This window comes from Rana temporaria, chromosome 3 (assembly GCF_905171775.1).
Source record: "Rana temporaria chromosome 3, aRanTem1.1, whole genome shotgun sequence".
NCBI lineage: Eukaryota > Metazoa > Chordata > Amphibia > Anura > Ranidae > Rana > Rana temporaria.
In genome coordinates this window covers 220,801,123-220,815,244 of record NC_053491.1, presented here as the reverse complement: position 1 = coordinate 220,815,244, position 14,122 = coordinate 220,801,123, and the positions used below count along the sequence as shown (strand labels likewise).

General features: G+C 39.4%; 1 protein-coding gene across 2 annotated transcripts in view; it reads right to left on the bottom strand.

Annotated features, from left to right (window-relative positions):
* Window positions 1-288: 288 nt before the first annotated feature.
* Window positions 289-14,122, bottom strand: part of LOC120932125 (phenylalanine-4-hydroxylase-like) — a 77,777-nt gene continuing 63,943 nt past the window's right edge. For both annotated transcript variants that reach the window (XM_040344281.1, XM_040344282.1), the window contains 6 exons: window positions 12,243-12,312; window positions 12,087-12,143; window positions 8,201-8,296; window positions 4,747-4,880; window positions 4,348-4,463; window positions 289-627 (listed from right to left, as the gene is read on the bottom strand). In XM_040344281.1, coding sequence (XP_040200215.1) covers window positions 584-627; window positions 4,348-4,463; window positions 4,747-4,880; window positions 8,201-8,296; window positions 12,087-12,143; window positions 12,243-12,312 — 517 coding nt within the window. In that variant the 3' untranslated portion in view covers window positions 289-583. The remainder of the gene's footprint in view (window positions 628-4,347; window positions 4,464-4,746; window positions 4,881-8,200; window positions 8,297-12,086; window positions 12,144-12,242; window positions 12,313-14,122) is intronic.

The following is a 14,122-nucleotide window of genomic DNA, read 5'->3' as shown; positions in this document are numbered from 1 at the left end:
TAAAACGTCTGAGGCCCCGTACACACGACCAGTTTCCTCGGCAGAATTCAGCTTCCGACCGAGTTTCTGGCTGGATTCTGCCGAGAAACCCGGCCGTGTGTACACTTTCGGCCGAGGAAGCCGACGAGGACCTCGGCGAGGAAATAGAGAACATGTTCTCTATTTCCTCGTTGTTCTATGGGAGCTCTCGGCCCGCCGAGGTCCTCGGCGGCTTCAGGGCTGAACTGGCCGAGGAACTCGATGTGTTTGGCACGTCGAGTTCCTCGGCCGTGTGTACGGGGCCTCACAATCTGATATACATATATATTCTGCAGGATATATATTGGATGGTGTTGAACCCAAATAAAAAGGCCCATTGCATTATATTGTTTATGACATTATACAATGCAGCGTAATATTCAGAAGGACATTGGTAAACTCTACTTCTTTGATTCCTAAATAGTATCAGTAAACATTCTGACTTACTGCTTTAACTCTAAATTCTTTCTAAATTGAACTCCATGAACTAATCATATTTGAACACCTCAAACTTGATAACAATCTTCATACACAACTGGATCACTGCTGTGCTTTTATTATTTTTTTACTCCAGCTTCCTGAGAGCGCTGCAGAGGATACCAATTTCACCTGCAGGAAAGAAATAGTTCTGAAGTTAAAAATCATGTTTATTTAACATGCCGGTCCCTGCAAACAGAAATATTATAGGCATGTTATATATCCAGCATAATTTCCCATTGTTTCATGTGGTGAGGGGGCTGCAGGTACCACATATAGCCTGCCATTACAATGAATACATAACATGCCCATTGTATTTCCCAAATAAGGAAATTTCTTGTTCAGGAAACACTTTAGAAGCACTTGCACAGGTAAATAAATATAACACAGAAAGAGGGATTTATGTAGACTATCCCAAACACATTTCCAAAAAAGGAAAATGCCAGGGCCGCCATTGTGTCTTGCCAGAGATTGTGCATCTGGCAATTTTCACAAACCCTAAACCTGAAATACACCACTGGAAACCGGCGGTCCACCATTTGCTCTCCAGCCAAAAAGATGGAAATATCAGCAAGCACAAAGGAAGGCAGTTCAGAGGTAATGGGGACATGTCCAGTACATACTTGTAGGTATGTGTTATTACATGTTGTTTTTTAGCGGACAGCCATTTTCTCTTTTTGTTGTACTCCCTTGTGGAGTTTGTGTACATGTTAGACATATTAGAATAATATAATGATTATTACAGTTTTGCTGTTTATGTGTACTACATATAACTTTAACTTTGTTCATCTTTTAGATGTATTAATGTTGTGTCAAGCAATGCTAAGTACTGAAGAAGTCCACAAAAGGCATCGACTGAAGCCTCGTACACACGACCGAGAAACTCGACGGGCGAAACACATCGTTTTGCTCGTCGAGTTCCTTGTTAGGCTGTCGAGGATCTCGGCGAGCCAAATTTCCCCATTCCCGTCGAGGAAACAGAAGACATGCTGTATTTTTGGCTCGACGAGATCCTCAACAGTTTCCTCGTCGAAAAGTGTACACACGACCGGTTTCCTCGGCAAAAAAAAAAAACAGCAAGTTTCTTGCTGGTTTTTGCCGAGAAACTCGGTCGTGTGTACGAGGCCTGATGGTTGATTATGGACATAATCTTGTTATGAGAAACTTTCAGACATGTTTTTTTGGAACTAGTGAATTTTAAAAGATTATTTGCAATAAAGCAATGTTATGCTTTTTATACACATCTAAGTGGAATGTGCTTACTTGAGATGTGTCTGGGGTAATGTTAAACGCAGGAAAAGCAATGGGAAATGAATCTAGGCATATAAAATGCCTAAAAAATCTCTGTGTGCCTGAATCCCCAAACCTAAGGATTTAGACATGTATAGGCAGATTCAGAGCGAGTTACGCCGGCGTATCAGTAGATACGCCGTCGTAACACTGAATCTGCGCCGTCGTAAATTTAAGCGTATTCTGGAAACCAGATACGCTTAAATTAGGCTAGGATACGAGCGGCGTAAGTCTCCTACGCCGTCGTATCTTAAAGTGTAATTTTTAGGCTGGCCGCTAGGTGGCGCTTCCGTTAAGTTTGGCGTGGAATATGTAAATGACTAGATACGCCGATTCACGAACGTACGTGCGCCCGTCGCAGTAAAAATACGCAGTTTCCGTAAGAGATACGCCGCGTAAAGATAAAGCTGCCCCTAGGAGGCGTAGTCAATGTTAAGTATAAACAGAAAACAAAAAGTGCAGCATCGTTCCCGCGTTGAAATTTGAAAATTTTACGTCGTTTGCGTAAGTCGTCCGTGAATGGGGCTGGACGTAATTTACTTTCACGTCGAAACCAATACGTCCTTGCGGCGTACTTTGGAGCAATGCACACTGGGATATGTACACGGACGGCGCATGCGACGTTTGTAAAAAACGTCAATCACGTCGGGTCACGAGTAATTAACATAAAACACGCCCCCCCATCCTCATTTGTATTAGGCGCGCTTATGCCGGCCGCATTTACGCTACGCCACCGTAAGTTAGGAGGCAAGTACTTTGTGAATACAGTACTTGCCTCTCTGACTTACGGTGGCGTAGCGTAAATACGATACGCTACGCCGCCGGAAAGACGCGCCGCCGTACCTGAATCTAGGTAGTAATGTATGTTTAAAAAAAGGCAAAAACATAAAATCACACCTTTAACTGTTAAAACAGAACTAAACAGATGTTTGTGCTCTCAACTGAGCTGTCAAACCATCAAATGGATGTTGTTGGAACTGATCACATTTAAAGAACCATGTAATCTGCAGATCAAACAGAGACTTATGCCCTGTACACACGATTGGTTCGTCTGATGAAAACGGTCGTTTTCATCGGACGAACCGATCGTGTGTGGGCCCCATCGTTTTTTTTCCCATCGGTGAAAAAAAATAGAACCTGTTTTAAAATTTTCTGATGGTTAAAAAAACGATAGAAAAAACTATCGTATGTGGGGAAATCCATCGGTCAAAAATCCACGCATGCTCAGAATCAAGTCGACGCATGCTCGGAAGCATTGAACTTCTTTTTTCTCTTCTTGAGCCTGAAAAGAAGTTACATTTTGACTCTTTGCTAGTTAAACATTTGTTTATAACATCACTGTTCCTCCCTGTGACATGGACAGCCCCTCTCACAGAAATAGTACTGAAGTCATATCAAATCGTTACAAATTTCACAGAAGTAGTGCTGGAGTAGTGGTTGAAGTCGGGCTTTAAAATCGCACCATTTTAAATCGTACCTAGTGTGACCGCAGGCCGTTTTTCTTTGTTTTCTTTTGGTATAGTAGGAAAGAATTACAACTTCTGTTAGGATTTAAAGCTATCTGTGTCCACACTAAGGAGGATTACCCTCTATATTTTTGCTGGTGACTATTGCCACTGGGGCTGAGGGAACATCCACAATTTGGAGTTGCTACTAGATCAGGAATAGAGAAAAATTACCCAGTTTGGACAACTGTTTGGGTTTCAATGGAACACAAACCTCCTCCTTTCTGTAATAAAGTCTAATAATTACAAGCTGCTGAAATTATATTACTGTTATTTAAACTTTATAAAACAGTGATCAACTTAGAGTATTGTACAAAGTTCAGTAAAACATAAAACCTTTCCAAGGATCAGCAACCATCCTTTAGAATCGGTTCACACTAGGGCGACACGACTTCCAGCGCGACTTTCAGAGGCGACTCCGACACGACTTGAGCTTGAACCACAGGGCGATCTGGGGCGATTTACAACACGACTTGAAGTCGTCTCCAGGACAGGAGACTTTCCAGTGGCCAATCAAACAACAATCAGCTCTAGGGGAGGGAGGGGGAGGGAGAGGTTTGCCTGAGAAATGTATGTTATCTTCCTGGAAAGTCGCTTCAGTTAAGACAGTGATCAGACTTGGAGACGACTTGGAGACGACTTCCATTGAAATCAATGGGTACAAATCGCCTACAAGTCGGATTGAAGTAGTACAGGAACTTCTTTTGAAGTCGGAGCGACTCGAGTCGTGTGTATTAACACCGCTCCCATTCACTTGCATTGTTTTTCTCGACAGCGCGACTTGGGACGACTTGAGGCGACTTCAAGTAGGATCCCAAGTCGCCCCAGTGTGAACCGGCTCTAACTGTTCTGACTACACTAAACAGAAAAAAAGCAGAATAATAATAAAAATATTAATAACTATTTTTTACAGAATCCAAAAATAATAATAATTTAAAACCATATGTAGCCAGTGGTCTATTATTGTGCTAAATAAGCACATATAATACAAAGCAGTACTGGGACATTTCTACATAATATACACAAACAAATAGCACAGGTATTATTAAAAACTTACTGTTAATGCAGTCAGCCAGATTCTTCAGCTGTTGTACATTATCCAGTACCTCAATACTTTGTGTATATGAATTGTAGCGAACCGAGAAAGGACGAGGTATTGTGGCAGCAAATTTCCTGTCAAAATGAAATAACATTGCAAGTTCATTCAAATTAATACACTTTATTTGCTGTTTATAAATCACTCATGAAAAGTACATTAGTAATGTATACTCTTTTTAAGATGACATTTATCCTTCAGTCTTAAAAAGTCTCAGCAAGCAAAAAGCTTTATAAAAATTGGTTGAAAATATGACATCCTGAAAACTGTGTACATTCTGATAAATTATGAAACTACTGAGATTGAAAGGGTCAAAGTAAAAAATGGTACCTACAATAAAAAAAACACAAGAGTTCTCACCTCACTTTCTCTTTGGCATCTTCGAAACTTTCAGCAACAAAATATACTGGTTGGAACTCTGTTATTGGGTATTTCTGTTTAGAGGTCTTCTCTGGTTCAAATGGTTTTACTTCTGGCTTCTCTGTTAAACAGTACTGCAAAAAGAAAAAGACAACATAAAAGAGTAAATGCACAGGTTGGAATGTATAATGAGTATTAAAGTGTTTCTATGATCTAAATGTTTTTTTTTCTTTGTTTTGGCTAACGTGGGGAAGGGCTAGAATCCTTACCAGATTCTACTTTTATCAGAGGCACTGCTGTTGGCGAGAATTTACCTTACTCATACCTCCCAACATTTTGAGATAGGAATGAGGGACACCTACTAACAAACATATGTAGGCATAGGACACGCCCCCTGCCACACACCCTTAAAGGAGAATTAACCAAAAAGTAAATTAAATCCACAAGTGCTCTTTCACCACTACTATTCCTTTATATTGGCTTTTAAAATGTACAAATGCATTTAGAAAGTGGATGAAAGGTTTAGCATTGGGAAACACTTTTTGAAAGATAAAGGGCCAGATTCACGTAGATCAGCGGATCTATAGATCCGCTCGATCTACGTGATTTAAGATCCGCTCCCGCAAGTTTGAGAGGCAAGTGGCTAATTCACAAAACACTTACCTCCAAACTTGCGGCGGCGGATCCTAAATCCCCCGGCGGAATTCAAATTCCGCGGCTAGGGGGAGTGTACTATTTAAATCAGGCGCGTTCCCTTGCGTAAACGACGTCCATCCGTATTCTAGAACGACTTACGCAAACGACGTTAAAAAATTCAAATTCGACGCGGGAACGACGGCTATACTTAACATTGGCTGCGCCTGATAAAAGCAGGGGTAAGTATACGATGGGTACGCCGCTACGGAAACGTTGTAAGAAGACTGCGTCGGGTCCGCGTACGTTCGTGAATTTGCGTATCTCGCTGATTTACATATTATTCAAGGTAAATCAGCAGGAACGCCCCCGGCGCCATTTTTAAATTGAAAAAAAGATCCGACAGTGTAACACAGTTACACCTGTCAGATCTTAGCCCTATCTATGCGTATCTGATTCTATGAATCAGGCGCATAGATAGGACCAGTGTAAGTCAGAGATACGATGGTGTATCTGTAGATACACCGTCGTATCTCTTTGTGAATCTGGCCCAATAAGTGCATTTTATTTACAACTATATGGACCAGACCAAAAAGAGGGACAAATGAGGAGGAGAGGGACTGAGGGATATTGCTACAAATCAGTGTCAGTCCCTCAAAATCAGGTACAGTTGGGAGCTATGCTTACTCCCTGCTTTGAGGATAAAGTTTTACTATACAGGAAGTGATAAAGATCTGAAACAGGAAAACAAACAACAATAAACACTGTAGAGCATTCTAGCTATCCACTACTAATAAAGGAGGTATTGCATTATGGGTGATCAATAGGCACAACATCCCTGCCCAATTTAAACCAAAAATAAATATGTATATGAGACCATTTAGGTGCCAAAATAAAACAAACTAAAACAAAAATCAATTCAAATAGTACTGTATTATTAAAAATAATGAATATGAAAACATTATTTGTTGGACCTTTGGATTAAACCTCTACCTATGGTACATACATCACTGAATAACCCAGAAATATGTGTACTTTTGATTACTATGACATATACATATATACGGTTCACATTAAGCCTCGTACACACGGCCGAGGAACTCGACGTGCCAAACACATCGAGTTCCTCGGCCAGTTCAGCACTGAAGCCGCCGAGGAGCTCGGCGGGATGAGTTCTCCCATAGAACAACGAGGAAATAGAGAACATGTTCTCTATTTCCTCGCCGAGCTCCTCGTCGGCTTCCTCGGCCGAAAGTGTACACACGGCCAGTTTCCTCGGCAGAATTCAGCCAGAAACTCGGTCGGAAGCTGAATTCTGCCGAGGAAACTGGTCGTGTGTACGAGGCCTGACTCAGCAAAAATGGGCATTTTAAGGCATTTCGCAGTCAGCTTCATCAGGAAGACAGAGGTGATATAATATGTATTTAGACCAGGTGCACAATGAATGCAGCAAACCTATATCCAAAGCCCCCCTAAGTATGATATTCTAAAGATTTCACAAATGACTAGATCAGCAACCTATCCATGGAGTTGGTCATACGTGATCAGTATGTCAAACCTAGTAATTCCTATTCAAATATACTGTATACAGCAATGCACTCAAGACAGGCTTTCTGGATGTTCCCAGTTCTCCCCCCAAGCTGTAACTTTACTTAACTTCTCACCCAGTATGTTTCTCCACCATGCACTTCCACAAACGTCCACTACTTAACTTCAAAGAGCATTTTTACTTCTGCCTGTGTTGCTTTTGGAGAAGAAATGTTGTCCCTGGGAGGAAGTGAGGGGAAATCTCTCTGATTGAGCCTTGGACAGCAGTAAAACCCCAACAGGAGTTCTACTCCTTCTCCAGACTATCCAAAACTAACACAAATGCTCTGGCTTTAGATATGCTTTACTACAAGACAAATCTCTTTTGGTACAGAAACTTAAATGCAATTTAGTTGTGGTTTCCATACACTTCATGATATAGTCATATTAAAAAGGGTTGGAACATAACACAAGGACAGTACATTCTAAAGTAAATATTCCCAATTTTTTATACTAAATATCATCATCACTCTGTCCTAATTTCACAACTAGTAATACTGCATGTAAGTAAATTACACTTAGAAAATAGCCTTTCCTTTTGCAGAAGATATACTGGTGAGTTACATCTTTATTCTGGAAGGCTTGAGTAAATTCTCTTTTCTATTTGTGGGCAATCACATACCTTCCTGTTAGTCAAAACTTGGCTCTGGATTGAGTAAACATTTTTAGACCATTCATCTGTGATGGTGGTAGTGGATTTATTCTTCCTACCAAGTAGGCCTACCGTTATGTGCAGCCCCCACAACCCCCCACATCCCATTACCCCAGCAGACTGGCTAGTCTTAGTATCACACTAACAATATCAGATGTCATTGCCACACAAGACATATTGAGGTTGAAGAGAGGTTAAAAGAGACCCCTGTGCATAAGTAAACTGAAAACTGACAACTACAGCACAAAGCTCTGATTGAGTTTTATTGAATAAAACAGCACTAAGAGTCAAGTAGATCCAGTAAATGCTGTAACCCATGCCAACAAATCTGCTTTCAGTTTACTAAAGTTAGATCATTGATGGATGAACTCTGACTGGCTGCTTCTTGGATTACAGAATAAGCCAAATGTGAATTGTTTTTCACATTTAACATTTCGCAGGGGTGTTACAATGCATAAAACTGACCCTTAATATACAACCTGTTCTAATTCCTGGACATTGCAACTAGTTAATGACATTTACACTTTCTGCATTGCACTTTGATTGTTACTATATTAGAATGATTATAAAAAAAAATCAAACCTGTAATTCTCCAAATGATGAAAGCAGGCCAGCTCCATAAGCCTTTACTTTATCTTCCTGTTTGCAAAGGCCAAATTCAGCAGTGAACCAGTAAACCTGGTGGGGGAAAAATATAACCATCATTATTAGTACACGGTAAAGAAAGTAGATGCAAAATTTCCTTGCTTTGTAAGCAAATCTCACCTCTACGTTAGTGAAAAAACATTATTTGTGATTCTTAGGCCAGAGTCAGTATTTAACAGATGATATATAGACCATGAACATATTTTTGGGGTCCATTTAAAAAAAAAAGGATAAAATTACACATTTATAAAGTGATGTACAAACTATTTAGAATCAATTAAGAAATGTATAAGAAAAAAAAATACTGTGCCATACCCAGGGTGCCCCTGATGACGTCAGTTGTGACGAAATGGTCGTAGGGCATCACGCACATGTGCTGCGCATGCGCAAACCGGATTTTTGACTGACAAACCACAAAGCTTTTATCCTTGCAAGGAAATATCGGTTTTATTATTCTCTATTTTTAGAGGACTTGATTTTATTGTTTTGTACCTTGTACCCTTTTTAAATAACTACAAGAACATCTTCACTATTGGAAGTGTCTCCCTTTTTTTGATCCCATTGTGTATTATTGACCCCACACCACCGGATGTTTACTTAACCTAACCCCCGGAACCTGTTCGTGGATTGTATCCGGATCACCCATCTGGGAATGCGGATGTGATATCTGTGACCGGTCGTATTTGGGAAGACTCCCTAATGCTCCAGTGAGGACCATCACTCTGCTGAGCCTGTTTTGACCCCCCTGAGAAGGGCGGTCACTGGCTAGTCAGTAAGCCTTCATTTTTCCTCCTGGTGGTGGGTCTCTCTACGCATTGGATTCCGTTTATCTATCTTCTATCACTGGAGGTCTACACGAATTGACTGAACTATATTTTTTCTCCATCAGGGGATATTCACTTAAGAACTTTAGTGATTCACTGTTCATTATCTATTTATTATTATTTTTAGTTATTTATACTTTTTTCACTGTATATTCACACATTATATGGTTGCATATGGTTCATCATTCAGCGCTACACTTTTATTGTAGATACCCAGGCACCACCCTGCAATATGCTATTTATGAATGGACCACACACTGCAGGACTATGAAGAACATTATAAATGAGCATCATTTGTCATTTGGCTTCCCTAGCAATAATATAAAGGGGCCGTTTGACTCTCTTATGTCCATTTTAGAGGCGATTTCTCTAGTGGTACAGAATACTGTTTGGTTTCAAAGAAATTATCCAGATGTATTTGTTAAAAACTATTGCTGCCTACATAAATCCTGCCTCTGTTCCCCATAGCAGTCACATGCTCTGCTACCGCTGTAGTTATGCCACTGATATAGATAACAGACATTGTACAGCCCAGTGTCTGGTAGAAAAATGTCAAGAAATGTGTCTTGAGTAGTGTTGAGCAGAATATGCCATATTCGATTTCGCGATATATCTCGAATATATATTCGAATATTCGAGATATATTCGCTAAATTCGAATATTCGTGATATTTTATCGAAAGTAAATGATTGCGATTTTTCGCTATTGCGAATGCGAAAATAATTGCGATTTTTTGATAACTGCGGTAGGAGCACTCTGATTGGCTCAGAATATTCGTGATATTTTATCGAAATATCGCAACATGCGAATGCGATATTTATTGCGCAATTTCGAGAAATGCTGGAGGAGCGCTCTGATTGGCTCAGAATATTCGTGATATTTTATCGAAATATCGCAACATGCGAATGCGATATTTATTGCGCAATTTCGAGAAATGCTGTAGGAGCACTCTGATTGGCTCAGAATATTCGTGATATTTTACAATACAAAATAATTGCGAATATTCGGCAAATGCGGAAGGAGCACTCTGATTGGCTCAGAATATTCTTGATATTTTACAATACAAAATAATTGCGAATATTCGGCAAATGCAGAAGGAGCACTCTGATTGGCTCAGAATATTCTTGATATTTTACAATACAAAATAATTGCGAATATTCGGCAAATGCGGAAGGAGCACTCTGATTGGCTCAGAATATTCTTGATATTTTACAATACAAAATAATTGCGAATATTCGGCAAATGCAGAAGGAGCACTCTGATTGGCTCAGAATATTCTTGATATTTTACAATACAAAATAATTGCGAATATTCGGCAAATGCGGAAGGAGCACTCTGATTGGCTCAGAATATTCTTGATATTTTACAATAGAAAATAAAAAGTGTTTTGCATTGGTGGTGATTCTTTACTCTATCCATCTGTCACAGCCGTTTGTCAATCAAACACCTTAAAGATTGAACACGTTCATGCAGCATGCTTTGGACTTTTTTTCACTTCACATATCAAAGACATTTTTATGAAAGATTATTTTTCTATTATTGGGACTATATTTCTTTATATATTTGTTTCACTGTGTATTTCACAAGTTATTTGCGCTTGCTTATTTTATAATTTGCCCACATGTCTTGTCACTAGACATATTTTTTATTCTTGTAGAGCGACTCCATTTTCTGTCTTGTATTAATTTATGTTGTATAACATTTTTGAGTTGCTGCTGTATTCTCCCCTTTTTTAAGGTATGCGCAATTTTTTCCTTCTTACAAAAAATAATAATATCAAACATACAAATATTCATAACATACACATACACAAAGCCCCCCCCTTTTGCATCAGAGACAATCAGAGTTCTCCTACCACAGTTATCGAAAATTCGCAATCATTTTCGCATTCGCAATAGCGAAAAATCGCAATTTTTTTTTTTTCAATTTGGCAACATAAAAGGATCGCCTCAGCTTAGCTACTCGGCCCAGGGTCTCTAATCATACCAGCAATGCTTTTAGACGTCGATAGGATGTGATCTGTTTTAAAAATCAAATTGAAAAAATGCGAATATTCGGAATTGCGAATATTCACCGCGAAATTCGAAATATAGCGCGATTTCTCGAATATGCTATATTCGAGTCGAATATTCGCAATGCGAATATTCGTGAGCAACACTAGTCTTGAGTAAGGCTGATATAATGTTATTATATTCTATTTGTTCTAAAAAAGGATTCAAAATGTATATAGTTGAACACATTGTTGTGATCCTTGTGGACGCCGTGGATTAGGACAAGAAACACCAAAAAATTATCTACAGTAAAACCTTGGATTGTGAGCATAGTTCGTTCCAGAAACATGCTTGTAATGCAAAGCACTTGCATATCAAAGCGAATTTCCTCGTACAAAGTAATGCAAACTCAAATGATTTGTTCCACAACCATTTATTCATAGGTCCTTCAGTTTATAGTCCATATCAAAAGATTATAGTAATGTGATAGGTTGTGTAACCATAAAATGTCCATCCACAAATGGAAGCCTCCACAAGTGGATTACAAGCAAAATCCAACAGGAGCTACAGAGTGTAAAAGAGAGGCGCTTTTAATGCCTTGTACACACGATCAGGCTTTTGCCTGGCCAAATCACATCAGAATTCAGACGGAATTTCATCGGAGAAAAATAGAACATATTATATATCTAAACTCCGACGGAATATCCAAAGAAAAAACTCAGATGGGGCTACACACGATCAGAATATCCGATGGAAAAAGTCCGTCTGACTTTTTCCATCGGAAATTCCGATCGTGTGTACAAGGCATAAGTGTAGCAATATGTTGCTAAATGTTGTACCTTCAATAAATGTAATCATATTGCTACACTTAGAGGCGCTTCTCTTTTATACTCAGTTGTGACATGATGCTACTTGTATAACAAGACATCGCTTGTACGTCATGTCAAAATGTATTAAAAAATATAGCTTGTCTTGCAAAATGCTAATATTTTACACAGTTATACTTACGGTAGCCAGCATCTCAATATATTCATCTGGAGCACCGAGTGATGCCAATCCAATCTCCTAATGAGATAAAGGAGTGAAAATGTGATTTTGTTATTTGGACCCAGCCATAATATACTGTATTATATAAGTCTCTAAATGTGAGTGCAGAATACCTACTTGAGAAAATTGGGCAAAGCTTGGGTCAGCAAATAAAGGAGCATGCCCCAGAAGTTCATGACAAATATCACTGTAAATAGGGGAAAATAAATAAAAAATAAAATCTGAACAGCAATTGGTTGAAAAAAACAATAAAGTAAATCGAATACGTGGTTATTTTGTATTTTTCAATTGTTCTTCAATGACATATTTTTGTTCTACAATTTAAATGGTTAAAAAAAAAAATGTAAGTCTTTTGCCTTTAACGTACACTATATTACCAAAAGTATTGTGACGTCTGCCTTAACATGCACATGAACTTTAACGGCATCCAAGTCTTAGTCTGTAGGGTTCAAAATTGATTTGACCCATCTTTTTCTGCTATAACAGCTTCAACTCTTCTGGGAAGGCTGTCCAAAAAGTTTAGGAGTGTGTCTATGGGAGTGTTTGGTCATTCTTCCAGAAATGCATATGGTTTAGGAACTGATGTTGGACGAGAAAGCCTGGCTCGTAGTCTCTAATTCATCCCAAAGGTGTTCTATCGGGTTGTGCATATCTCTACCCCAAACTTGCTCATCACTGTCTTTATGGACCTTGTTTTGTGCACTGGTCCAAATCATTTGGTGGAGGGGGGGGGGTTATGGTGTGGGGTTGTTTTTCAGGGGTTGGTCTTGGCCCCTTAGTTCCAGTAAAGGGATCTCCTTAGACATCAGCATACCAAGACATTTTGGACAATTTAATGCTCCCAACTTTGTGGGAACAGTTTGGGGGTTGGCCCCTTCCTGTTCCAACATGACTGCGCACCAGTGCACAAACCAAGATCCATAAAGACATGGATGAGCCATGCAAAAATACGAAGGAAACTTGGACAGCCGCACTCCAAAAATTATCTTTTAATTAAACTCGATCACAAAATAGTACCAGTTATGACTAAGCTACAGTGGGAAAAATTAGCTTTTGTTCCAATTTTTTAGCTGTGGCATGTTTATTTTATGATCAAGTTTAATTAAAAGAACATTTTTGGAGTGCGGCTGTCCAAGTTTCCTTCGTATTTTTGCATCACTATTGCATTGCCGGCACCCATGGTTTGGTTCCATTGAGGAGGTTCTTTGAAGACTTCTGAGCGGTTATTTTCTCTCTCTACATGGATGAGCCAGTTTGGGGTGGAGGAACTTGACTGGCCTAAATCCCTTTGGGATAATTTAGAGTGGAGACTGCGAGCCAGGCCTTTTCATCCACATCAGTGTCTGACCTCACAAATGTGCTTCTGGAAGAATGTTCAAATATAGACAGACTCCTAAACCTTGTAGACAGCCTTCCCAGAAGAGTTGAAGCTGTTATATCTGCAAAGGGTGCGCCAACTCAATATTGAACCCTGCGGACTAATGCCGTGTACACACGGTCAGAATTTCAGACAACAAATGTTCGATGTGAGCTTTTGGTCGGATATTCCGACCGTGTGTAGTCTCTATTGGACATTTGCTGTCGGAATTTCCGACAACAAATGTTTGAGAGCTGGTTCTCAACTTTTCCAACAACAAAAGTTCTTGTCAGAAATTACGATCGTCTGTAGCCAATTCCGACGCACAAAAATCCTACGCATGCTCGGAATCATTGATCTTCATTTTTCTCGGCTCATCGTAGTGTCGTATGTGACCACGTTCTTGACGTTCAGAATTTCCGACAACATTTGTGTGACCGTGTGTATGCAAGACAAGTTTGAGCCAACATTTCGTCGGAAAAAAATCCACGGTTTTGTTGTCGGAATGTCCGATTGTGTGTATGCGACATAAGACTGGGATGCCATGAAAGTTCATGTGCGTTTGAAGGCTGTTCATATAGTGTATAAAAACAATTGAAAGAATATCTAAAGTCATTTTTTTTTTTAAAGATTAGGGTAA